This window comes from Penicillium subrubescens (genome assembly GCF_028828155.1).
Source record: "Penicillium subrubescens strain IBT 31985 chromosome Unknown utg000001l_segment0_segment0, whole genome shotgun sequence".
Taxonomy (NCBI): domain Eukaryota; kingdom Fungi; phylum Ascomycota; class Eurotiomycetes; order Eurotiales; family Aspergillaceae; genus Penicillium; species Penicillium subrubescens.
The window spans coordinates 965500-990699 of record NW_026643151.1 but is presented as its reverse complement, the minus strand read 5'-3'; the positions used below and the strand labels follow the sequence as shown (position 1 = coordinate 990699).

The 25200-nt window shown below is 49.5% G+C and overlaps 11 protein-coding genes across 11 annotated transcripts; 3 read left to right on the top strand and 8 right to left on the bottom strand.

The window, feature by feature from the left end:
* Positions 1-434: 434 nt before the first annotated feature.
* On the top strand, positions 435-1836 carry N7473_000305 (FYV10 family protein; the record flags this gene model as incomplete). Its single annotated transcript, XM_057146245.1, has 4 exons — positions 435-488; positions 547-1086; positions 1150-1344; positions 1405-1836. The coding sequence occupies 4 exons, from the start codon at positions 435-437 to the stop codon at positions 1834-1836; spliced, it is 1221 nt and encodes a 406-aa protein (XP_057014131.1).
* Positions 1837-2003: 167 nt separating this feature from the next.
* N7473_000304 (25S rRNA (uracil2634-N3)-methyltransferase) lies at positions 2004-3505 on the bottom strand (the record flags this gene model as incomplete). The annotated part of the gene is made up of 2 exons (XM_057146244.1): positions 2004-2983; positions 3274-3505. 2 exons carry the CDS (start codon positions 3503-3505, stop codon positions 2004-2006), a joined length of 1212 nt encoding a protein of 403 aa, XP_057014130.1.
* An 818-nt stretch (positions 3506-4323) lies between these two features.
* Positions 4324-5680, bottom strand: gmtA (GDP-mannose transporter; the record flags this gene model as incomplete). The annotated part of the gene is made up of 4 exons (XM_057146243.1): positions 4324-4766; positions 4828-5199; positions 5276-5363; positions 5432-5680. 4 exons carry the CDS (start codon positions 5678-5680, stop codon positions 4324-4326), a joined length of 1152 nt encoding a protein of 383 aa, XP_057014129.1.
* Positions 5681-6365: 685 nt separating this feature from the next.
* Positions 6366-7975, bottom strand: N7473_000302 (ankyrin repeat domain-containing protein; the record flags this gene model as incomplete). Its single annotated transcript, XM_057146242.1, has 2 exons — positions 6366-7519; positions 7552-7975. Coding segments are annotated over 2 exons (1578 nt in total), but the record flags the coding sequence as incomplete, so codon positions are not given.
* Positions 7976-9016: 1041 nt separating this feature from the next.
* Positions 9017-9311, bottom strand: N7473_000301 (uncharacterized protein; the record flags this gene model as incomplete). The annotated part of the gene is made up of 2 exons (XM_057146241.1): positions 9017-9256; positions 9291-9311. The coding sequence occupies 2 exons, from the start codon at positions 9309-9311 to the stop codon at positions 9017-9019; spliced, it is 261 nt and encodes an 86-aa protein (XP_057014127.1).
* A 1331-nt stretch (positions 9312-10642) lies between these two features.
* On the top strand, positions 10643-11326 carry N7473_000300 (uncharacterized protein; the record flags this gene model as incomplete). The annotated part of the gene is made up of 1 exon (XM_057146240.1): positions 10643-11326. One exon carries the CDS (start codon positions 10643-10645, stop codon positions 11324-11326), a length of 684 nt encoding a protein of 227 aa, XP_057014126.1.
* Positions 11327-12061: 735 nt separating this feature from the next.
* Positions 12062-13777, bottom strand: N7473_000299 (SMI1/KNR4 family protein; the record flags this gene model as incomplete). Its single annotated transcript, XM_057146239.1, has 2 exons — positions 12062-13640; positions 13767-13777. 2 exons carry the CDS (start codon positions 13775-13777, stop codon positions 12062-12064), a joined length of 1590 nt encoding a protein of 529 aa, XP_057014125.1.
* A 3153-nt stretch (positions 13778-16930) lies between these two features.
* N7473_000298 (uncharacterized protein) lies at positions 16931-18487 on the bottom strand (the record flags this gene model as incomplete). The annotated part of the gene is made up of 1 exon (XM_057146238.1): positions 16931-18487. One exon carries the CDS (start codon positions 18485-18487, stop codon positions 16931-16933), a length of 1557 nt encoding a protein of 518 aa, XP_057014124.1.
* A 794-nt stretch (positions 18488-19281) lies between these two features.
* N7473_000297 (SCF ubiquitin ligase complex subunit HRT1) lies at positions 19282-19884 on the top strand (the record flags this gene model as incomplete). Its single annotated transcript, XM_057146237.1, has 4 exons — positions 19282-19389; positions 19462-19540; positions 19612-19682; positions 19786-19884. The coding sequence occupies 4 exons, from the start codon at positions 19282-19284 to the stop codon at positions 19882-19884; spliced, it is 357 nt and encodes a 118-aa protein (XP_057014123.1).
* A 425-nt stretch (positions 19885-20309) lies between these two features.
* Positions 20310-20909, bottom strand: N7473_000296 (signal peptidase complex subunit 1; the record flags this gene model as incomplete). The annotated part of the gene is made up of 3 exons (XM_057146236.1): positions 20310-20507; positions 20641-20700; positions 20862-20909. 3 exons carry the CDS (start codon positions 20907-20909, stop codon positions 20310-20312), a joined length of 306 nt encoding a protein of 101 aa, XP_057014122.1.
* Positions 20910-21174: 265 nt separating this feature from the next.
* On the bottom strand, positions 21175-23389 carry N7473_000295 (homoserine kinase). Its single transcript, XM_057146235.1, has 3 exons — positions 22709-23389; positions 22210-22508; positions 21175-22088 (listed from the first exon to the last, which is right to left on the bottom strand). The coding sequence occupies exons 1-3, from the start codon at positions 23130-23132 to the stop codon at positions 21744-21746; spliced, it is 1068 nt and encodes a 355-aa protein (XP_057014121.1). The 5' UTR covers positions 23133-23389; the 3' UTR covers positions 21175-21743.
* Positions 23390-25200: the final 1811 nt, after the last annotated feature.

Genomic DNA, 25200 nt, shown 5'->3' with positions numbered 1-25200 from the left:
AAATGATGTATATACGGTAGGGAATCTAGTAGTTGTGTTAGAGGATGTCAACGGCGATGGAGATTTGATTGATTGTTTAGGGTTGAATTATTCAATAATAGTCATCGTACTTCATAGATAAGGCATTTCGTATAAACAGATAGTGTAAAATTGAAGTATAAGTTAAAAATCCTTTCAATATCCAAGATAAAACTGATATTCAAGTACAAACTATCCTACCAGTGTTCTTACCACCCAATTGATTCTTATCGGAGTCCCGATAACGATAACGAAGACCTCGTGACCAGTGCCATCCGTTCTCTCCGCATTTCCCCCTCCGGCAACATCACCAGACCTTCTCCTCACTCTCAGCTCTCTTGCCAAGAAGAAGGAAAGGAGACAAAAGCTGTCTCTACAAATCGAAGAAGAGAAAGAGCTCAAATTCAACCGCCATCATGGCTGCCGAGCTGACTTCTATCAAGCTCAACCCGGAAAGCCATCTGATCTTGGTAAGGTCGAGCAGCTCCGCATTAAAGACGTCACTAACTGATTACCCGCCTAATATAGGACCAACCACTCCTCCGTCTTCCCCATGAACTAGCCCGACGAAACTTCAAGACCGTGCAGCGGGTAGTCGAGCGAGAGAAAGAATATGTCCTACCTGCACTCAGAGACGCAGCTAACGCCTCCCTATCCAATACCCAAACGCCCGACCAGACGCTAGCAGCACTAGACGCTATGATATCTCGCATGCAAGGACTGAAACGGAAGATGCAGAGCCTCCAGGAGGAAGAGAAGAAGATTCAGATGCAATCTCGGAAACGCATTCAGCATCTGGAGGCTCTGTACAAGATTCCTAGTCTGGCGGATGTCAAGTATGACCAATGGTCGCGCGTGCGGCTGGATCGGTTGCTGGTGGATCATCTGCTGCGGTCGGGATACTCGGAGAGTGCGAAGCAGTTGGCTCAGGAGCGTGATATCGAAGATCTGGTTGATTTGGATGTCTTTACACAGTGCCAGCAAGTCGTGGAGAGTCTGCATCGCGGAGAGACTAAAGAGGCGTTGCAGTGGTGTGGTGAGAATAAAGCCGCCCTGAAGAAGAGCCAGGTATGTGATATTTCTTATAGGTCTGGTCAAACTGGATAAGAATCATTCTAATCAATTTCACAGCACAATCTCGAATTCGAGCTCCGGCTCCAGCAGTACATTGAGATGGTCCGAACACAGGACCCATCGAAGAAGATTGATGCTATTAACCACGCCAGAAAGTATCTAGTCTCAAACCAAGAGCCCGACAGCAAGGAAATCCAGCGAGCAGCAGGAATGCTGGTCTTTGCTCAAGACACAAGGGCCGAACCATACAAGGTACAAAATGCAAATGCCTTAACCACTTGAAACCAATATACCTCGACTAACGAGCTACAGACCTTCTTTTCGCATGAACGATGGAAGTTCCTCTCAGATCTATTCATCCAAACACACCACGAGCTCCTCTCCCTGCCGTCGCAGCCATTACTACACATAGCCCTGTCCGCGGGTCTATCTGCACTCAAGACACCCCTGTGTCATTCCGCCTACACTTCCTCTAGCTCCAACTCCCAATCCACGACGACGTCCGTCTGTCCCATCTGCTCTACTGAACTGAACGAGCTGGCGCGCAGAATGCCCTATGCGCACCACTCGAAGAGTTACGTGGAAGGTGATCCGATTGTGTTGCCTAATGGTCGCGTCTATGGAAAGGCGCGGCTGTTGGATATCAGCAAGAATAACGGATCAGTTGAGTCCGGGAAGGTTAAGGATCCGACAACGGGTGATGTCTTTGATGAGAGTGAGATGAAGAAGGTGTACATCATGTAATGAGGGGAAGCAATCCGACTTGAACCCCGCATGAATGCACCTTCTCCTGCAATGCGGAATACCGGAATCTCAGATGCAACATCGAATCTCAGCCAGAATCTGACTGTTATTATGACATGAAATGAAAGCTAAATATATTTTAACCTTTTAATCCTAACAATTCCCGATCACTCACTATCACTACCCCCCTCTCTAGCCCTCTTCTTCTTCCTCCCCTTCGACTCCTCCTGCTTAACCTCGAAAACATACATCCTAGCCAACCGATCCTCCCCACGCCATCCACCTCGCCCCCCATCCTTTCCCTCGACCTCACCTAGCGTCCGCGCATGCGAATACCCCTCGTACTCAGCCCAGGGAAACTTGAAGCTCGTAACAACCTGTAATCCCGCATGACGCGCCAGATCCTTGATGTTCCAGAGTGTATACGGTTCACCCTCGAATAGCGAGACGAGGATTTGGCCTGGACCGATGCGAGTAGCTTTACCTGAGGTTTGGGCGTCGTTTTCACCGTCGCCGTCTTCGTTTGTATCGGAATCAGAGTCGGACTCGTCTTCGGAATCCTCTTCCCACGCATCGTCTTCATCCACAGGTGGCGGTGCCGTGGAAAGGAGCGGGACGCAGGCTTTGAAGAATGCCACTAGTAGTTCCTGATTCGCGCGGACTTGTCGATTCACGTCCGTTGAGAGGCCACCGACATGTGGGAAATTGAAACAGATCACATCCCACGGACCGCTAGGCGGGGGCGCAGCTGGGGTAGATTTCCCCTGTGCTTGGGCTTGAGATTGCTGGTGGAGTTTCCAGGCCGGGATTTTGGGTTCTTTGCGAGGGAAGCCGGTACGGATATCTTTGCCGCCGCCAGCTGGGGTACCCAATTTGCGGGCGTCGACGGAGAAGAGCACCTTTGGACTTGGTTTTTGAGTGGCTGATGTTGATGATGTGGCTGGGGCATTCGATTCAGAGGTCTTGTCTTCCTCTGCATCTGCGGATTTAGACTTGGACTTTGGCTTTGACGAGTCTAGGATCTCTTTGATGTGCTGCTCAGTCTGTGGATATTTGGCAAAAAGTGTCTCTTGCGAGTCGTAGCATGTGGCATATAGTTTGCGGCATTTGTATTGCTTTGCTAGGGAGCGGGCAAAGGAGAAGTCACCTAGAGCGATATTAGCAGCTTGAAAGGGTACATTTCAAATACCACAACACAATTAGGACATATGGATTCCCAGGAATGAAGAAGCAAAATACAAGCATAGATCATTCTCTTCCATGATATATATATTGCTCACATGCCCATATCCAGGCAAGAAAGCCAGGGTACATTACAATATCAACGAGTCCATAGGCTTAAAGAGATATCGTCCTGATTCTCCAAACATATTGAACAAAATCCGAACGCCAAAACACCTCATTAAAGAAAAACCAAAACGATGAAAGATCACTTACCCTCTCCAACCAACAAAATACGATCCCCCCTCAAGAACGGCACAATCGGCCGCTGATTCGCTTGTACCGACTGCTTCTTTTGACTGCCCTCTTTGACAGCTCCAGCAGGGGCAGAATCAGTCTTAGGACCTTTGCTCTTTGCCTGCGATGCTGGCGCAGGGCCAGACTTGGCTGCACCGCTGGGGCGATGGGGACGGGGCGGGGGGCCACTCTTTTGCTTCTTGCGAGGCATGGCGATAATGGTCAATGAATTGAATTGTTAATTCACGAAGGAAAGAGAGAATTGATGTATAAGATGGTGTGGAAAGGCGCAAGATGTGGTTGTTAGCTTGTAAGTATACTCCGGAGTATTAGACGAGGTGAAAAACGGGGTTGGCTTCGGGCGATCAAAGTTCCGGAATTTTCTTGGGTGTTCCGGGTAAAACATGACCTCAAGCATGATAACACTTCAGCACAGACATAATTGATTCTGTTTGGATGAACTAGCGCTAGAATATTACATGTGTAAAGTATTGAAAGGAAAGACACGTTCTATTTCAACATGGCATAGCTATATACAGGAACAAGAAAACAGACCAGGCTATGCCCGCAAAAACACACCGGAAAATTACTATCAGTCATACTTTAGCCCAAGAAGGTGAGCTCTGCTATCGGTCTCTTCCTTGACTCTCCTCTTGTCGAAAGAGAAGATAGAGGAAAACACGATAGAAGGGAAAAGGGTCGAATCGAAGAGAGAAGAAAAAGAAATGGCAAATCCACCAACACCAAAGCCACAGTATCGACCCTTCAGCCCATGAAAAAGCACGGGCATCGACAGCTGCAATGAAACGTGAATCATACACATGCAAGAAAGTAATGCTTCCCCCATTGTATGTTTAGGGAAGCGGTGATGCACGGGGTCCAGAGTCACCCTCAGTACTCAACAAAGGCTGACAGGCTGGACAAGGACGAGAACAAGAACAACAAGGAAAGGTCATTTCATCTCTTTTCTGCTTTTGGGCGCAGCTCCTATCATTGGACTTTTTCAACTCGATGATAGCCTAGCTAAAATCAAGAGCGCAGTGAGTCACGCATGCTCTGGCTGCTGGCGCTGACCAATGGGTTGGAGGTAGGCAAAACACCGGTCTTGGGCTTGGCGTTCTGCTTGATCTTGGCGACGGCGTAGACAATGCCGGACACGAAGCCGACGACAATAGCAGAGACACTGGGGAAAGTGACGGGAGCGTCGAAGAAGACCAGACCAGAGATGGCAATGGGGAGCTTGTTCAAGGCACCGACCATGGAGTAGGTGGTAGAGGAGGTGGTACGGACACACCAGGCGGAAGTGTAGGAGATGAAGACGGAGGAGACACCAGTGATGATCATAGCGAAGAAGATGCCATTGCGGTTGGCCTCGGGGAAGTTACGGGCCAGGTTGGCAGCGGACCAATCCTCGACGAGCAGAGTGGCGACAATGAGGACGGGGATGGAGAGGAGGTTGTTATAGAACATGGCTGTAATGGATATTAGTATTGAAATTCGATCTGCGTCGCAAGGATAGGGGAAAAAGCGTACTGTCAAAGTCCTTGAAGTTGGTCAACTTGATGCGCTTGCGCATGCCGAGCACGTAGGAAGAGGTGCACAGGCAGTTGATCATCATCCAGACGTAACCAGCATTCAGAGTGGAAACCTTGCTGCTGGTGTCACCGCTGCTCTCAACGGCGTGCTTAATGTCGGCCCAAGCGGCGATGATGGAGCTCAGAACCATCAGACCAAAGGAGAAGAGGGTCATGTTGGTGACGGAGCCACCGAACCAGAGGACCTCACCATAGGCGATCAGGATAATGGTCAAATTCTTGAAGATGGTGTAGACGGGGATAGAGAGGAACTGGAGGGCCTTGGAGCCGGTGTAGATCATGCCGATCAGCAGGAGAGTGATGGGGAACCCTATCAAACGAGAAATTAAATGTTAGCAAAATTCCTAGGATCACTCGAGGTCTTTCAATCGAGAGATTTGACATACACTTCCTGGCCTCGTCGGTGCTAAAGTCACGATAGGTGATCAGACCCATAGACTTGCATGTTTGGATAGCAAAAATACAGACAATGGACTGTAAATGGATAGTCAGTATAGTAAACGGGCAATTGCATCCCCATAGATATGAAAACCACAACGTACCTGCACCATAAGGAGCAAAAAGTTCAAGTTAAAGTCCAAGCCCGACAGGACATACTTGTTCATCACGGTCATTAGGATAGACGAACCGCAATACGCCAGAACCGGAAGAGCAGGGTTATTCGATATAGAGGAGGCCGGGGAGCTCGCAGCACGAGTCAAAGGAGGAGGCGCTGCCTCGAATTCCTTGCCGCCCTGATCGAGCTTGCTCATCTCGACGGTATAGTCGTCGGTCTTCTTGTCTTCAACCATGGTGGCGGAATAGCCCCGAAGGGTTTTATTAGAAAAGTTGGTGGTAAAAGGGAGGAGTGAGCCAGGGGCAAATGCGGAGTAAAGCGAAAGGAAACGCCCAGAAATGAAGCGCAAGAAGCCGAAAAGGGTCAAAAGATGAAGCGGAGTTGAGACAGTGGAGCGTACACGACGCGCGAAGGAGAAAACACCCTCAAGGGAGCAAATCTTTTGGCCGGAACCAGGCTGCTTACCTCAGCAGGGGGCTTAGGGGGCTGACTCAGCCAGTACCATCCATCCATGATGGATCAATTTGTACTAAGACGTAAGTAGTTAGTGAGAAAAGACTTGGTTAAATTAGAACTGCAATTGTGGAAAGATAAGCCTTCAATTGGCTGTCTTTAGTTACCCACCTCAAAGAATTTCGGCTAAATTTGGGACATTCCATCAACAAGCTTTCTACTGTACATATGTACGGAGTATACTGTAGCATAATGAGCAAGGCACGGTGTATAGTTACGTCCACCTTCTTTTAGGAAGAGAAGAGAAGCCGATGATAATGTAAGTAATCTGAATCTCCCTCATGTCATTACAGTATTGTATCTATGGGGATAGACTATCTATAAAGCATGTGTCTTGAGAGAAGAAAGAAAGATAAATGGTAGAAGTCGCAAGCGAGAGTTTGTCTAAACTTGGACACTATACTAATTCAAGATAGCCCTTCAAGAACCTCAGCCTGTCGAGTAGCCCAATACTTCCTTTTTTCATACCATTCCCTGTCCACTGGAAGCGGATAATCGTATTTGTCAGGATTTTGATAAACCCACTCGACCCACGCAGAGTAGATTGAACTTTGCGGCATTTCGTGTCCAGCTGTAGCTTCTGACAGGAACCAGTACCTGTCTTTCTCTTCGTCCGCGCGAGCGATACCCAGGCTCATAGTGCTACCCGAAATCAAGGCGCTGGTAGTCAATGGAACTTGCTCATAATCATCATCACCAGCACCAATCCAGTACTTCTCGCGTTCAAACGGTTTGTCTGGGGTTCGAAAGTCGAAGATAATACTGAGCCAACCCTCTTCGATCGATTTGCTGTCTGCACTGGACGATATATCTCTCATTTTCTCGTCGAGGATTGCCACAAACTCTTTTTCCTCCTCGATAATTCCATCGACTTCTGCATCATCCATGAGTTCATCAGCGCGGCTAGTTTCTCTGTTGCAGCAGACATGAGTCATCTCAGCTTGTTCGAACTCGCGCACTCGTCCAATTTCAAACAATGCTTGTTGTGCGATTGTCCGTCTTTGGATATCGACCAGTGTCAGCAGGCACTCCATCATCCATATATAGCCTATTAATTGTCCACGTGGACGGAGCAATCGACGGAGTGGATGACCCCCATGAGGAGCACAATGGCAACGACAACAGTCTCGAACCGAAGTATCTGCACCATAATGAAGAAGGTTTGCTATGGCGGCCAGATCCATCGAAATTTTTTCGAGCAAAGAAGCATCTAGAATTGAATCATTCCCACGAGTCGAACAAGGAATCCAATAGAACCATTGTTCCGCATAGACTTTTGACAGGGCTGTTTCGCCTCTGACGTTCCGGTGATTTGCATTGCAACCTCGTGTGAGTATGTGCCTGGACAAACTACTTCGATGCGGGATAGAATTCATAAGAGCAGTTTCACCTTCATTATTGCGGTGGTCAATTTGTTGGAATCCCGCATTGAATAAATAATCAATCTGCATTGGATCTTGGGCCAGATGCAGTAAAGTGTTGCCGTCTTCAAATAACATATGCTTGTCGACTCCCAAGTTGACCTTCTTTCTGAGAAACTCGGACGTTCTTCCCGCGTAAACTTGCGACCGCCAATGTATATATGGGGGATACGGCGCTTTTCCAGCCATGAGATGATGTAATTCACTTTGGAGGAATGCACCAGAGAATCACGCGGTTGTATGAAAGAATGCGAAAGCTTGGTTGCCACGTCCCAGTGTTCCCAGAACAAGGCCCTGTACAGAAATTCGAGATGCCCACCTTTCAATGGGTCCGCCCCAGCCTTGAGAAGTTGAATTACTGAATCAGTGTGCCCATAAGCTGCCGCATAAACTAAAGGGCTGTTGCCGTACAAGTCGTTTTCATCAATGTCAGCAACATCGAACGTAGAATATGTCTGCAGCAGCATCGAAAGCACGTCTGGACGTAAGACAGCGACGTGGGACGCTGTTTGACCGAGGCAATTCTTTCCCCGAAGACTCGATGGATGCTTCAAAAACTTCGAAATCTCATGTTTACCGTAAGCATTCTTGGAGCATTCTGTAAGGAAATTGAGTAGGAAAGGTTCATTTTAGCCGTAGTAGCGAATTTTATAAAAGCAGAACCCATGTGGTCGGGGGTTTTTTGGGATAAGCCAAGGGTCAGAAACATCTGTGTAGGTAGTGTCTGTAGAGCAATCATATCCCGAGGCAAGTAGTTCCTTTAGTAGCTGCAAATGTATTCCACGGCTGTTCCAGCTAGCCACAAGAGATAGAAGCCTATGACCCGAGGGGTTTTAGTGACTAAATTGGAAACGCACATGCAATTGGAGGAATTGTTAACTTACGGTACTTTGTTTCTTATTGGCGCGCTACTTTTACACACAATTTTTACAAATTCAAGGATTAGCGTTGGATCATATTTTAGGCTCTTCAGTAGTCTCTAGATCTTTGTAAATGAATAGCTCTTCATATGATCAAGTTTTTCAACGTACCTCGAGCCATGACATTCCGTCAGGGAAAATGTCCCACGGGGAGACAGTCCTCGTTTGAAATAGTCCGAGAAGGTCGCCGCATGATGTTGGGATATCAAGTCGCTCTTCGTAACATTGGAATACCACCTTGAACCCCGGTGAGGTATTCTTGACCAGCTGTTGGAAATGAAGGCTAGGGCTGATAGAGAAACCATAATTCCCCCAGGAGAGATCCAAGACTTCCTGAAAAGCCCAGAGCAAGCCAAACCTGGCGAGTCCCATAAAATATGATATTCGACGTTGCTTGTTTTGTTTGAAATAATTCGCGAGACTTTTGAAGCTGCCTGCGCTGTGCTCTTTCCTGTTGATATGCTCTGGGAGTCTACCACAAGTGCCCCGGTAGTAACCGAGTCTATGCTCGTAGTTGTCACCAAGATGGAGGCATTCTCAATTTGCTTCAACACTAGTTTAGTGTTTGCCATGGTGTGAGATGAGGTGACGGAGTTTTGATAAAGCAGCAGCATCTTGATATATACCGAGATCTTAGAGAAGATTCTTTCCAGTGTCTTTTCATCTCCCAAGCTGAGAATTGCTTTGCGAGACTTTGTCAACTTGGAATCACCATTTTCAGGTGTCCTTTGTCATGAGATTGTCAAGTGCATTCATTTGCAAAAAGTATTCATCGATCAAGATCTTTAGCGCGGATGACGTTTGTGGATTGAAATGGCCGAAGTCGATATGGAACTGGATCCGACGCAATGAGTCGATGAAGAGAGGCAAGTGGATTCCGATATCGCGTAGGGTTTCTGGAGCTTTATCCACTCGGCAGATATAGTGGTTAACTCGCTCAGACTTTGGTAGTGAAGTCTACCAGTTGGACGATAGATGCGACAGTACCTACCACGGCCAAGGCTTCCGCCATTTTGACAGCGCTGATTTTTCAAATGCTAGATTATAATGGTTTGGGAACTCAAGACTTGATAAATATTCGGTGAAGTGGAAGGAGGATTACCAGGGAAGATGTCGACGACGTCGTCGATGCCCGACACGTCGATCTCATTGAGGCTGAGCGAAAGGCGGGGCTGAAACTGGGCGATACGCCTTGTTTACTATGAAGCAGCGTCCAATGAATTGATCGATGGCAGCTTTGTCATCCTTATCACCTGAGTATTACAGAGGTTGTAATTCAAATAAAAGCCCTAGAGGTTACTTGACATAGGGTCTAGGATACACGGGTAGGTCAAATAACGTCAATAGCTCCGATGCGGCCAATGTTCTTAGGCCGTCTACCAAGTATATTGGCTTGGAACATCCTCACCCACTAGTATAAAGTTCTGATCCTTTTATATCACGAATTCACGAATTCACAGTGTGCAAGTCATCTATACCTCTACATAAATCAGACTCATAAGTTGTCTGATTACTCCGGATGGTGTGACACATCAGTGATCAAACTTTTATTCTCCATATTCGAGACCTAAGGTAGCCATTGAGACCGTCAGTAGAATGATCCAAGGTTCTAGGGACCATTTCCACGAGATCTCTGCAATTCCATTTCTCTGATATGAGTCGGGAATCTCCAATTACAAAGCTAGAGAGGGCCTATAATGGACGAAGCAAATATCGGGTCAACAGGAGGTACTTACACAGTGATCTAAATTTGTAATCCGTACGCTTGACTTCTATTGATTATAGGTACCGACTATGTGAAATTGAAGAGTAGTAGGATTTTGATAAAAAGTTGTTGACCAGGCAGACGGACAAGTAGCCTGGATTTCTTTCCTACCAATGGATTCATAAGCGTAGAAAGACTAAACATTGACCAGAATCATGGACTACAGCAACGTATATGTTTTCAGTTCAGCCCACTATCAAACCGGCTACATTTTTTCAATAATGTAACTAGGATGATGTCACAAGAGCCAATACGTATAAATATCTGCCCTTTACGAGCAAAACCCCGTAAGTGATTCGTAAAAAGTAGCTTAAAACCATAGTACTCCGAGCAACCACAGGGGAAAGCTACCGACAGCAGTGGAGCAGGCCGAAGCCGTGCCCCTCGTCCAAATTAATTTCCAACCTCCAACCTTCCTCCAACCTCCATCTTCTCCCCTCAATTCGAGCACCTCCAATTGAACCACCACAGAGCACTGCTATCCTTCAGTCAGTGCTAATTCATACTCAATTGATCACAACCTACCAACCAAACAAAACCACCCACAACCTCCAACCCACCACGGTCCACCCGCAAAAATGCCCACCGACTCCGACGACGAGGCCCTCTTCGCCGCCCTCGAAAACGAAGAAGACCCCAGCTACCGCGACACCCGCATTCAACAACTAAACGCGGAGTTCGCATCCTCAAAAACAAACCGCACCACCGACACATCCCCCAGTGCTTTCGCTCCCACAACCCTCACCCATTCAGACTCTTATCCCACCCTCCAATCCGACCAATCCGTCCTTGACCACACAACCTCTACCACAAGGAGTCTAATTCACTTCTACCACCCCGATTTCACCCGCTGCGCCATAATGGACAAAACACTCACCCTTCTCGCGGGGTTACACCACGAAGTGCGCTTCGCGCGGGTCGACGTGCGCAACACGCCCTTTCTCGTGGAAAAGCTTGGTATACGGGTACTGCCGTGCGTGATTGGGTTTAAGGATGGGGTTGGTGTGGAGCGGGTTGTTGGGTTTGAGGGGTTGGGGGAGAGGGGGTTTGATGGGACAGATAGCGGGTTTAGTGTGGGGGTTTTTGAGAGGAGGATGGTTTCGAAGGGGGTCTTTATGGGTGTTAAGGTTGGGGATGAGAATGGTGCGGGGAGTGGAGATGAAGGGGATGAGAGTGACGATGAGAGGAGGAGGGGGAAGGGGAGGAAGAGTATTCGGAGTGGGAAGGTTAGGAGGGATGAGGATGAGGATGATTGGGATTAAAGGGATTGAGGTAGAGAGGAGAAGGGGGATAGGAGGTGATATTGTATATTTGATATTGGATATGACATACCTGGATGATATGATTGATACAACATACAGAGATACCAATCAAAGAAACAACAGACCTGCTATCATACGCAGTCTGATACACACACAAGACTCAAGACCCAGTCAAAGGGAAAATGAATTCAAGTCCAACACTCGACAGCGCAGACCACTTAAACACTGCATCATCATAGAATTACAGACAAATATCAATGAGTCAACAAAAAAAGCAGAAGGGCTTAGAGACCATGAGCACAGAAGCCAGCTTGATGGCAAGTCCAAGGGAAAAAAAAGCAACACAGGCAAAAAACACTAAACAAAGAACAATGAAAAAGCTCAAGCTCAAGTTAAAACCCTCAATCCCCCTAAAGTTACAACAAATGCCGCAAAGCCACAGGACCAGAGAGAAAGACAGATAGAAAAAGGAAAAAAAAGGGGAGAAAAAGAAAAAATAAAGTTCTATACACGAAGCAGAAACAGTGACACATAGATCCAGAAGTTCGTTTCATCGACGCCTGCGTTACCCTTGGATTCGGGGGGAAAGAGCCCAGGGAGAGAGACATAGGTAAAGAGGTGGCGGTAGAGGTAGATAAAAGACACGGCGAGAAGGGAAGGGAGAACAACGGAGAAAATGGAGTCAATTCCACGTATCCAACGCAAGCAGGAGCACGAGTTCACAAACTCAACACTCTAAATAGCCACGTTCTTCATCTCTCCAAGAACCTCTGAATCCATCACACTCGAGGGTTCCGCAGTTCCGTCGCTCTTTTCGCTCTTCTCATTCTCGGGCACCTTCGTTTCAGTCGGCTTCTCGGGGAATCCCTCATTCTCCTTGTTGGAGATCTGTGGTGTGGCAACCTCCATCAGGTCTTCTGTCTGCTCAGCCTCCTTGTCGTGCTCCCGGGGATCCTCCGAGATCGTGGGACCCGCGGTGGTAATGGGACTTGAGGTTTCCTCTGTCACGCGAGCCAGAGGGCTGGACACACCGAATGGCGTCTTGGGAGATTGTGTAGGGCCCTTGGAGAACCGATGCGGCGAGCGTCCACGCTCCTCAGCCCGAGTTGGGCTACCATAAGGCGAGTCCCGACTGCTGGATTTGCCATTGCCATTCACACCCAACCCATTGGGAGCACGTCGTCGGGGCGCCCGACGTCCGTACTTCTGGTCTGTCCGCCAGCGCAAAATCTCCAGGTATGGTGGCTCGACATTTTGCGACTTGAACTCCCTCAGCTTCATCTCGTTGGTCTCCTCCTCGACATAGGTCTTGCCGCTGCATAGATCCTCCGCGAAAATAGCCAAAAAGGCCGCCCACGACCGTGCAATCACATATTTACAGTCGTAGTCGCGACCGAAAATGATAACCTGACCCCATTTGCCGGCAGGTCCGGGGGCCAGATCGATGGCGATGTGGTTGCCACCCCAGTCGCGGGCGACGGGAATCCAGGCGGGGTGGGCGTATGCCTTTTGCACAGCACCGGGTGGTTGCGAGTCCTGGCGGTCGAGCAGATCATTGCGCCAGGCGCCCGGGTTGCTTTGTTGCTGAGCAGCGGCCGAGGACGAGCTGGCGGCGGAGCTAGATACCGGCGCAGGGAGGGGAGCATTGTGGCTCAGGAATTCGTCGTTTACTGTCTTCCAGTTCCTCCGCTCCTGCACAATCTCCTCGCAATCCAACAGCATGCAGCTGAATAGAACACCCGTAGGTAGACCGGGCCGCTCCTGACCATCGTGGATCATCAAGGACTCGCGCAACTCCAATGGCAGAGTGCAATCCAACTCGTGTTCCAATTCATTAATATCATTTTGCGTGCATCCTTCGCCGAGATTGTCCAACAGTTCCTCGTAGTTGTGCTCCAACCACCGCTCAATCTTGCGCCAGGAGTGAGCGACCGGGGGTGGAGGGGGCGCGCCGTCATGGAAGCTCTGCATCTGAATCTCAGGCGGGCCATCGGCCTGCTCGTTGGAACCGCGTTTTTGAGACGCCAGCGATCGCATGCCCGGTGAATAAGGGCGATTCGGCGAGCCTACCTCGGTAGGAGATCCGTTCCATTCGGTCGCCTGTGCGGATGCCAAGCCCTTGGTTGGTTCGTCGTCATAGGGGCTGGAGAGGTCGGGGCGGGACTCGATGGCGCTGGTAGCAATGGAGGTGAGAGGTTCATGGCGACTTTGGCTCAGGGGGACGTGTCGACCAGTGCGATAGGGAGAGTCGTGAGAGGCATGACGGTCATAGGAGGTCATGGTATGCCAGAAGGAGCGCCATGCCGAACCGAATCTGTGAGGATGGGCCAGGGGTTAGCGGAGAGCGGGAGGAGGAGAAAAGCAGCACGAGGATGAGTAGAGAGGGAGCGATAGTAGGAATAAGAGAACAACAGGGAGAGAGAGGACGAGTAAAACTTACGCGTTCGCCATGGTGTCAAGATGGGGAGGGTCGAATTCTGTCAGAAAGGACACAAGAGGACGGTCATTGGCGACCGAGTCTCCGATGGGATCAGCGAGGGAGGGAGAGGTGTAGTCGAAGTGGGCACGTTAGAGCAGGGAATAAAGGAGGAAATCGAGTGCAAGCAGTCGAAAAACAGGGAAGAAGGACAAGAGGTCAAGAGAGGGAAAGTTGAAAGAGTGAAAAGAGTCCAGAGTCTTGAGAGGGTTAGGTAAGGATGGCAGGAACGAAAATTATGATAGAAAGGTGGATGGTGGTCCTTTCCCCGTGATTTTGTGAGGATCCGCCCTTGTGGTTTTTTGGACGGACCACTCGCCTGTTGCAATTGGAAAAGGGTACCTCTGTACCTGAAAAAGGGCTGAACCTGAACCTGAACTGCTTTGGAAACTGAACCACTGAACCGTTTAACCAGATGCGTTGGTAAGTACAATGTACAATGTACTATACCTCCTCCCTCAGGTCCAACGCCCCTGGCCGCATCCGCATCCATGACCCTCTCAGGCATGCAGATCATGATGTCGTCGCTGCTGCCGAGTGCAGCATACCAGCCCTTTTCTTATGTTTGCTATTACTGTGTCCATCTACGAATTATGCAATTACGACCATGATAATCGCATAATTCTACCAACTCACCAAACTCTGACGTACATACGCCCATGGCGACATGCATCGAGTCTGCCTAAAGTGCTGACGGGCATAAATACATAGTCCAGCATGTGCAACTGAGACGCCATTCAGCATTACTAGGAAATATATAATAATAGTACTACTACGGAGTAAGTAGTACTACATTGTTGACACGACAAATACCCCCAAGCGGCACCGAGTTCGGTCTGGTAACCTTCCAGAACATTTAGAAGAACAGGCAATATATGATGACGGTAGTATGATGGGCCATCCCCTTGAGTAGTATGTACTACTAATCTCCTACAAAGTACTACTACTGTATCAGCCCTGGTAACCTCAGCCACTTCTACGTCGTGACGTCCACCCTCCTGTCCCAAATTAAGCTTCATCAGGTCCGAGACAAGATCGACAGCCAGAACACAAGAAGAACAATTAACATGCGATAGCGTCTCGGTAATTAACAAAATATCACGGCATACAAACTACCTCCATCTACCGGAAATAGAAAACTTCGAGAAACCATCCCCCAATTGCCCTGGATCAGATTTTCCAGGTTTTTCCCCAAAAACCACTTTCCTGTCCTGTCCTCCGTCCAGGGGATCAAAGACCCAATCCAATCTGACCGGCGTATAAAATTAGCACTTGGCCCACACAAATCAGAGTGGAGCAGTTCCGACCGGTGGGCGGGGGGCGCACATTCGACACTCGACAAGTGGAAGTGGCGTCTCGACCCGATTATTAAGGGGGTGTAAGCCTGCTAGGAGAATTTAGAAACGCCCACGTAACGCCCGCGTAGCCAGGACTAAGACTATGATGGACCACGTATGAATGTCCACCATTAAGGCCAGCTATTCTAAATTTTATGTAGAGTCATTTATACAGTATGTAGGTGCAATCTTTAAATATTCCAGTAACTTCCATAGACCCTGATTCAATCATCGAACGGTGTTCTTAGGGCCTCGCCAAGCACAACCCCGATCCTCGTTCTGGCCAAGTTCTAATTGAGATCTGCGCCGAGGACCAAACCATCATCTCGTTTCTCAAGTTCTTCAGGGAGGCCCCTCCGCAACCTTGACCTTAGTTACTTTAGTTCTACCGGGGTGGAGTAATGAAATGGCCGGTGATTATTCGGTGATTACAACACTATTCGAGTGGATTGGCTTTTTATTCTGTAGTAACCAAGGTTTGATAGAGACAGAGGACCATTTATGGCTGTCAGACTGTTATATGGGATTTAGACTAGCCTATCATAAATAACACCTGTGGCTTGAATGATACAAAATCATTATATCAACCTTATTAGATTAAACATGTAATGCTGATGTATCAGAGGCCGGCCTATCTATACGATTCTGAATTTTAAACAAAGATTACAATGAGCCTGCTGAGCAATTGTGATTAGTATTCAAGGTCTTACCTGCAATCCGCAAATAGAGTCTCTCACGAGGATCGATATACCCTACCATCTACAAACCACTACAAAGTGAATATCTACGACCCGCACATTCAAATGAGTGGACGCGAATAGATTCGCAACAGACAAACTGCTAGGTAAAAAGTATCAAAAATCAAGACCAGACCTGATTAGACGCGAGTAGACTCTGCAGACCAGATCGGAGTCTCGAAAGCAATCGCAGGGGGAAATACACCAGAGTGCACTACCTTGACCAGCCTGACCACCGAAGTACGGTAGTCAGCCATCGCCAACGGCAGGCACTCCACACAAGTAAACCAGAAAAACAGAAAAAAAACAAAGGGGAAGAAAATGACAAAAGCGAGAGAGTAACGGTCTCGCCGAGAACAAGAAAACCAGCAACCATGAATGCAAACTGCAGACACCAATCACAGCCCTAACAGTTAGGCAAAAAGGGTACTCCATACTCCCAAGCCCAACCGAGACTGGATCCAATTGCCATGCAAACGTAAAACAAGCACAACGAATTGCAGGAATCCCGACTCCGACCGATGCAAACGAAGCGGCCAGGCTTCGTCAAACAAAAACCCGAACCGAGCCCAAACCCAATCAGTCAAAGCCGAACCCCAAGTGAATGAACCATGAACCTCCACTGGAAGCCAGAAACCCATGTATCAAGAGAAACACCGCCCGACCGAGTTATCTTTGTCATCATTTGCCAGGAAAAACAGGTAGCAGACGTAGAGGCGAAAAAGCAGATAGGTGGAAGACATAGAAAACGAAATGCGAATGGCAAAGGACAGGGGGAAAAAAGAGATCGAGCATGAGTTGCGGAGGTAACACAAGAAAATAGAGAACATCCATGGACCCAGTCCAGGATTGTTATGCAAGCCGCCTGTGAAACCGATGCATGAAGCCGTGGAGCGCAAAGAAAGAAGCATGGCAAGGCAAATAACAGAACACACATGTCCCAAAGAAGGCAAGAGAGTGTTGAAAGACGATTGTGTGGAAAAAGATATCACGCCCATATCATTATCTTGAGAAATAGCGTGAAAGACCAAAAGATAAAGGTGAAAGGATTGAGCTAAGCAAATGACCTCTGCATGCCACTAGATGGAAGACCTGGCCCCTGGGCCTGGGCGGCATCCAGCTTCAGAATTCGTCGCAAGTCATCCTCCATCTTCTTGGTGTCAACCGGCCGGGAAGTGGCCGGAGATGGAGAATTGCTTGGCAAAGGAAAGGCTGCCTGAGTGTATTGAGGCTGCGGCGAAACGAAGCCGGACTGCTGCGGGACAGGTGCAGGGGCAGTTGCCGCATAGTGATTATTCCCGTAGGGCGCCGGCGACGAGTGACCAGAAGGGTAGCCATTGCTGTAGTAACCATTACCGTAGCCATTGCTGTAGCTATTGGTTCCGGAGACTTCGCGTCTCAGAGGCGAGTTGGCGTTCCGGAGCGGCTGAGAGCCATTGGCGTGGGTGTAGGGATACGAAGGATGACCAGCAATGTTATGGTGGTTGTTGTTGGCGTGCCCCGGCGGTGGTGGACCGACAGGGGAATAACCGTGCGACAAAACAGCCGGAGGCCCCGAGGACGTGCGCATGGGAGTGGCGTAGTGAGGAACAGTACCATTGATGTTGGGTCGAGTGGCATGACCCCCGTAGTTACCCAGGTGCGTCTGAGCGGGAGGAGAGGTTGACGAAGAGGGCGGCTCCTGAGGGCGCGGGTTAAGCAACATGTACTTCAACTGCTCGGTCTTCATGCGGTTTTGATCCTGAGTCGTAATAGCTGGAGCGGGACTGGGAGACTGAGACGGGGAACTGGACGATCGGAAAGCGTTCAAGCGATCTTGGAACGAAGGCGCAAACGAAGGACCAATTGGCGAAGCCCGCGCACGGTCAGATTCCAGGTCCATGGGGAACATACCACCGGGCGTGTGTTTGCTGAGTGCCTGCAGTTTTTGGGAATCGGTCTGCGGCGAGTGCACGCGGGGCGCTGCCTCGGGGCTGTTCATGGTATTGGCAGTACGGGCTTGGACAGCGGCCTTGAAGAGGAAATCGAGAGGTGTGGGTTGCGCCGCCTGAGTCGTGGCCACAGTATGCGGGCGAACCGATCGCGGCTTAGATGGGGTGGTCTCAAGATCGGGTTCTATCTCCGCGCTGTCGCTATCAGTCTCCAGAGTTGGCGCGAGATCGGATTCGGGGAAAGATTTGGAGAAGAAGCTCGGAATGGGCAATGCCGATGGAGCAGGTGAGGCATGGAATGTTGGACCTGCGTAGGCCGCCGCGTTATCCTTGGCTTGAGGAGTCGCTACGCCTGGCTGAGAGTTGGTGTGTCGATGACCATTCTGGTGACCATTCTGGATCGGGGCAGGCGACACGCCATTGGCATTGCGAGGTTGAGGTTTCTTGCCAGAGCGTGGAGGCTTCTTCTTGGAATGGACATTGACTGATGAATCGGTCATGATTCCAGCCGGACTCATGTTGCGTGGCGGCGAAGATGGCGGGGTGCTCAGCATAGCGGGGTGCTGTGTATGTGGGGTAGTCATCTTCTTCGACGGTTTTCGGTGGTTGTTGTTGATGGCAGCGTTGTTGTTATTCCGAGCGCCCTTGGGAGTGGGAACGTGGGGAGTTTGAGTTGACATGATGGCAATTTGTTTTGGCTTAAAAAATAGGCAGCCAGGGTTGGGAAGATATCCGAGAAAGGAGAAAGAAAAAGCAAAGGTATGAAGCGCTGAGAGAGAGAGAGAACGGTAATGATAAAGTCAAAGGAGGAGAAAGCCCAGTCACTGCTCAGCAGCTGTCGACAGTATTAGAGAGATGATCCAACGCCGGAGAAGCAGAAGCAGAGACAGAGCAAAGAACGAACAAGGTAGTGCGACGGTTTGCAAAGAAAGACCGAGCACAGAAGCAGAAGCGAAAAAGGAAGGTCTAGAGTGTTGAAGAGAGAAGTACGAACGAATCGCACGAGAGAGGCATGTCTAGCGGAGGTTGTAGAGGGTTATGGCTGAAAGAAGAGGAGAGGAGAATGAGAGTCATCGCCAAGTGACGGAGTTGGGTCGCAGGCGCAGCGGGGGGATGACTAAGGATCTCCGCCACTCAGCCCAGGATTTTGCCCAGTCCGCCCAGTCTACCGCCTGGCCTTCAACTGTACAGAGTAGGCTTAGCTATTGCCATGAACCAGACAAACATAATCAAACAGTTCACGAGTGGGGGAGCTATCCAGACCTTTTGAGGCTCCGCGATTCGTTATCACCATCATCCTTCCACCTTCAAGGTTGTTGTCCCTCCACTACACCTTACAGGGCCCTACCGCTATACCACCATCTCTCCAAGGTCCTTCCTCTACGTAATCCTCTCTTCCCCGACTCTATTTCATCCCTCCCCGCCTTCACCTCCGTCAGCTACCACAACCACAAACCACCACCAAACCACAGCTATGGCGGACGTCGAAATGAAAGAAGCCTCCGCCTCCTCATCCAAGGGTAAGGCTGTTGCCAAGGGCGGCGATGGAGCCAGCGACAAGAAGAAGTTCGAAGTGAAGAAGGTACATCTATCCAGCAACCTTGGGAGCATCGCACCTTGAAACAAGAACAGCTCACCTGACACTTTTATCTAGTGGAATGCCGTCGCGCTCTGGGCTTGGGATATCGTCGTTGACAACTGCGCCATTTGCCGGAACCACATCATGGACTTGTGTACGTCGATACAATGGAAACCCATCTCCGCTGATGAAGTAACACCAATACTAACATTCTTACCACCATAGGCATCGAGTGCCAAGCGAACCAAGGCTCATCAACTAACGAGGAGTGCACCGTCGCCTGGGGAATTTGCAATGTCCGTATACCCCATTCCATTCGAACCGTTGACGAGAATCCCGGTTATTCCCTTACCCTTGTCCATGAATCATATGACTAACTCCCCTTCTCTTTCTCTCTAGCACGCCTTCCACTTCCACTGCATCTCCCGATGGCTCAAGACCCGACAGGTATGCCCACTCGATAACCGAGACTGGGAGTTCCAGAAGTACGGACGGTAAACGGCGCTGGGCGTCGTCAGTCGATTGAATTTCCAAGTTTCAAGTTACCCTTTTACAATTTCTACGAGAACAATGCAATGCCCGGGCTTTAGCTTATGAGTCTATATTACGCTTTCATACACATACACATACAAATCCGCAGACCCGGCCCGGAGGAGAATCAGAACGAACGGTTAAGATGGGGAGATTGGCGTACAAAACAACCAGTGGAGAATTTATGGTCCATGTTATTCCAGACCCCAGCTGAGCTGTAGCTGTAGCTGTAGCTCAGGCAGTGCCCAATTCACGTACTTACTTCCAGAACCTATTCATTCCCATATCCATGTTCCAAAATCCACGCATATCAGCGCACAGTAAAATGACTCTCAAATCCAAACAAAACCGCAATCCCAATATCCCATTCCTAAATCTCGAATGATATACCATCAAGCAACCTTCACCCCATCAACAACAACCCCAACCCCGCCCACCTTTGCTTTCCCCCCAAACCAAACCTCCGGATTCCGATTATAAATCGGCCAAGGCGGAACAACAACCAGCGCCGTGAACAATGTCCCGCCTAGTCCGGTCCATAGCGTGAGATGGATGTCTTTGTAGATGTAGCCGATGAGGAAACTGAGGGCCTGTAGGAGAGAGAGAGAGAGAGGGATAGCGCGTTAGTTCGAGGCTTGGGTTGATTGGGGTTGGAAAGTTGTCGGTGGGTGTATAACTAGGGCGGATCGGTAGAGTGGAAGGGTGTAGGCAGGCGAGACTTACGCCGGAGATAATGAGGAGTACTGTACTGAGGAGTTCGGCTAGACGTTGACCGTGGAAGTCCTAGTAGAATTAGTTAGCCAAATAGGTAGATTCCTAGGTAGGTAATTCGGTAGAGTAGAGTTGAAGCTTCGTGTCCGCATTGCGCAATGAATTGTATACACCAGCGCAGCACATGGCAGCGCAAGACGTGATAGGGCAGGGGTGGTGTGGTGGAAACGCACAATCTGGCCTTCAAAGGCATCTTGCAATGGAGCAAGGATGTTATCCATATTTTTCGCTGGTGAATGTACTCGAGGATTTTCAATTGTTCGCGGGAATCGGAGCTGGGGAGCTGTGACTTGAGTGGAGGAGGGCTTATCGTAATGTTGTCATCTGCCCACCGCCTCCGCCTGCCAGCTACAGCACAACTCTGGAGTATGTAGTTTGTGATGTACATGGTACTTGTGCTTTAATTTATGAATCTGCTGTTGAACTAGACATTAGGAATATTTAAATAAAACGCTTCGAAGAAACTGAAAAATCGAATTGGAGTATTCCCGAAAAAAATAGTGACGTGTTGCTCATGATTCATCTATGTACTCCGTATGTCTATCTCCATAGAACCCGGTCCGCATATCATACTTCAGAATAGAATAAGCGACCACTCATATCAATGGCAAGCAACCAAGCGCTCGACCTCCCACAAACAGCCATAACTTTCCCAGGCTAAAATGATCAATCAAGGATAAATGAAAAATATAAGTAAAAGGATCATCTCCCCAGCATACATGCAGCTGCAATGCATAGCATGAAGAAGCAGCGGTGAACGAAACCTTACATCTCGCATACCGACACATGGCTCGAGAAGTAATGGGGCGTGGATGCACTCGTCCCCGCCAGCCAATGCTCTTGGTTTTCGAGGGACTCCTTTGCCTTACGCTCCCTCCCCGGCTCGATCAGAGAGGACCGAGCCCTCGTGGCTCCCAGCTCGCTGCCATATGCGCATCCACACATACATCAGCGCACTCGTGCATCATACTCGGATCGCAAACCAGTTACAGCGCAACGATCGACGTGATGACGCGGGGGAAGAACAGGGAGCATCCCATCCCTCAGGGACAGCTCTATTTCGCAGTAACAGTGGCACCATCCTGAGCAGGCTCAAGCAACTTCCACTGACAAGTGATGTTGTTAGTGGCAAAGTGGGCGATGATGCGGTCAGCGATCTCGGTGAAGCGATCCGTGGCCAGGGCCAGGATGGTTGGTCCCGCGCCGGACAGGCAGATACCCAGAAGACCGGGCTGGGTGGCCGGGGTCATAATTTGCAGGATTTCGGTCAGACCGGGGATGAGGGTCTTGCGGTATGGCTGGTGGACTTTGTCCTGCATGGCGAGGTAGATCATGTCTGGGTCTGGTGGGGAGCTACCCAGGGCGGCGGGGAGGAGGGCAGCGCGTTGGAGGTTGAAGACCTGAATTGGAATGTATTAGATAGACTCCGTGTAAAGATATGAAGATGGGACAAGGTAAGGCAAGTCTAGCCGCGTCCCAAAGGAAGGTATTAAGTTTCTTCGAGGGAACTATTTCACGTACCACGTCGGCCCGGGTGTACGTCTGGGGAAGCACGTTGCGAGCATTGGCAGTCGGCACGACAAAGTCTGGGATGATAGCAATGGCCTTGATCTCCGGGGCCCAGTCGAACTTGCGGTAGTGACCAATGCCCAATGGAGGCTCCGGGGGCTTGAAACCGGTATCGATGCCACCGGCGGGCGCAGGCAGGACCTCACTGAGAGGGATCTCTTTGCGCGCAACGTCCTCGGGCTTCAGCTCGTTCAGGTAGGTACCCACGAAGCCACCGAATAGGGATGCAGCGACGTTATCAGGGTGTCGCTCTATAGAAAACAGCATACCACGTTAGCCCATGCATGCCATTATGCGGGGAGTCTTTTTCGGATCAAGCAAGATCCAATTGATTCATTTGCTCCGGCCATGAGTTCTCGTGCAGATAGTAGTCTGACCCAGAACCCTGCGCCAGGAATCAAAGGAAAACTCATTGCCATCTTCGTCCAATATCAAGGAATATTCCACCTACCAATCATCAAGCAGTAATCGAGCAGGCGGTCCTTGCTCAAGCCCAGCTTGCCAACCTCGTTCGCCAGCATTACACCGGCAACAACGGCCGTACCCGACGATCCCAGACCCCGACCCAGCGGAATAGGGTTCACAATGTGCACGGAAGTCTCGACAGGGAAAGCGCGCTGGTTATGGCAACGGAGGACATAGAGGGCGACGCGGGTGATGAGGTTAACCTCGGGGTCGAGACTAATCTGCTCGGTAGACTTGCTCTGGTCCTCGTAGGTGATGGCGCAGTTAAGCGGGAGTGTGGAGGAGCCCTTGGTCGGGTCGACAGTGACGTGGATGTCGAGATGGAGGGACAGGGCCAGGCCGATCACATCGAAGCCGGGGCCGATGTTGGCGGAGGAGCAAGGGGTTCTAATGAGGAAGGAGGCGGCCATGATGGGCAAAGGAGGGGGGGAAGAATTGCGAATCAGAAGCCTCCGATGATTCAATGTTCCCTTGGAGGAATTGGGTGCAATTGAGGGGTGAGCGTGTGTTTCGTTTACTGTGCATTCGAGTTGATTGAGTTGTATGGAGGGGCTGTGACTATGACTCGATGCGGGTCTTGGCAGAAAAAAAGAGTCCGACGTCGGGGAAAATTGAGTGGAGTCGGATCATCTTCCAAATAACTTGTCAATTGGTGCGATCGGTAAGGCTAAGCTAGGGGATTTAGTGAGGACTTAGTGGTCAGCCAGAAGACTTCATAGGTTGGATTAAGAGTGGTAAAGGGTCAGGAGTCGTGTGCTCTTTTTTTCTTTTCTTCCTTCTCAACTTAGTCTTTCTCGTCGCATACGGTACTCCATCGTCCGCGGGCTGGTCTCTAGTCTCCTCGTGTCTCCACCAGTGCTGAACAACACATTAGAGGGGCATGCGGGGACAAAGAGGAGACTCAGTACTATGTATGATGCTAGGCCTATATTAGTGTCTTAATATGATTACAGTATCGTCTGTCAAGATTATCTATGGGTCTTGGTTTCAAAGTGGTGTTGCAACTATTATACATAGTTTGCTTCGGTATGGAGGTATCTACAGAGCACGAAAAGTAGGTGCCTAACTATGGAGTCCTAAAATTACTACAAATAAAGATCTCGATCATCTTTGTAATATAGCCTTATAGATGGAACCATTATTATTATACAAGATCCCTAAGCTAATTAAAGAGGAAGCAGCCTTATCACGGTATCACCATTCTAGTCATCCGGCCGACGCCATCATCCGCAGGGAAAAAGGCATGACAGTCAGTGCTTAGCCCTGTCTCGAAAGTACTAGTTCACAACCAAGTACTAGGATCTGCCGGTGAAGATTCGGCAAGAAATGCCTCATGGCCAAGGAAAAAGTAGTGACGAGGGACTAGACGTGTGGCTGGAACCAACTCTAGACGAAAGAGGGGAAAACTCTACGTTTAGTCCGTTTAGTTTTTAGTCGAGCTTGTTCTGGCCGGGGAACGCCGTCTGTAACCTGACCCGCCGAAAATTTTCACAAATACGACAGACTGCGATGGGCGGTCAATTACGAGCTGGAATAGTCAAATAAATTATCAGTCAATTGTATAGAAAATATAGAGAGAAAAATGCCAAAAGACATGTTTTAAGAATATCTCAAGAGTTTCCACTATTTTATTCTCCCTCATGGTGGATCTAACAGTTCAAATCCTGTGTTCGGAATATTTATACTTGCAGTCCCATCACGAATGATTTCCCGCCATCGTGACTGGTCCATCGCCCGCATCCATCGACGGCCGCCCATCTTAGCCCGTGCGTCTCTCGCCACAAACCTGTCGTCTCGGCGCCACTTTTTCCTGTTTTCCCTTCACCCACCAACTTCCCCCCTCGTCTATCGAGACTTTTAAATCATCGAATTCTCCTTGGGAACAGCAGATTCCCTGTCAAATCTCTGCACCCTCTCGGATCACCTTCAAACCAAACCCCGAAAGAGGCCCTTTGCAGATTCATTTCCTGTCGCGCAAAAGACTCTGCTCAGACCCTCTGATATCTTCTGATCCAAGCTTGCGACTCACCTCGCTCGCTTCAACTCTTCCTCACTCACTCTCACATCGTCGCCCTGGAGCACTATCGCTCCCCTTCATTTGACCCCTTCAAGTTGGCGGGACTTCGCTACACCCAGTACTCCTCTCTCCTTCACCCTCTTGCAGGCCCTAAGTTCCGGGTCTTCTGCGGGGGCGACACCAGACCCCCTAACTTGGCCAACTCCCCTTTTTGAGCGCAGCCAGACGTACGTCGGGAACGCCAGACCCTCGTGAAGGGTCTGGCTCATGGATGGAGGCCCGTTTCCCATAACACGGTCCTTTTAAATCAGAAAAGAACACCGGCTTACGTTCTGTGGCTGTTCGTGCTGCCGACAAAGCAATATCAAATTTCAACCCAAAACACCAAAACCAAAGTCGACATCGACATTTTTCCCATATCAAGGGAAATCAAATAGCCCAACCTGGCGCGCTAAACTTGA

What these genes read in the sequence shown, in the direction of transcription:
- N7473_000295 (XM_057146235.1), bottom strand. Translation starts at nt 23,132, where the DNA reads ATGGCCGCCTCCTTCCTCATTAGAACCCCTTGCTCCTCCGCCAACATC. An exon ending in CGATTACTGCTTGATGATTG is followed by an intron (nt 22,509 to 22,708) that starts GTAGGTGGAATA and finishes TGTTTTCTATAG; the next exon opens with AGCGACACCCTGATAACGTC. An exon ending in CGTACACCCGGGCCGACGTG is followed by an intron (nt 22,089 to 22,209) that starts GTACGTGAAATA and finishes ATTCCAATTCAG; the next exon opens with GTCTTCAACCTCCAACGCGC.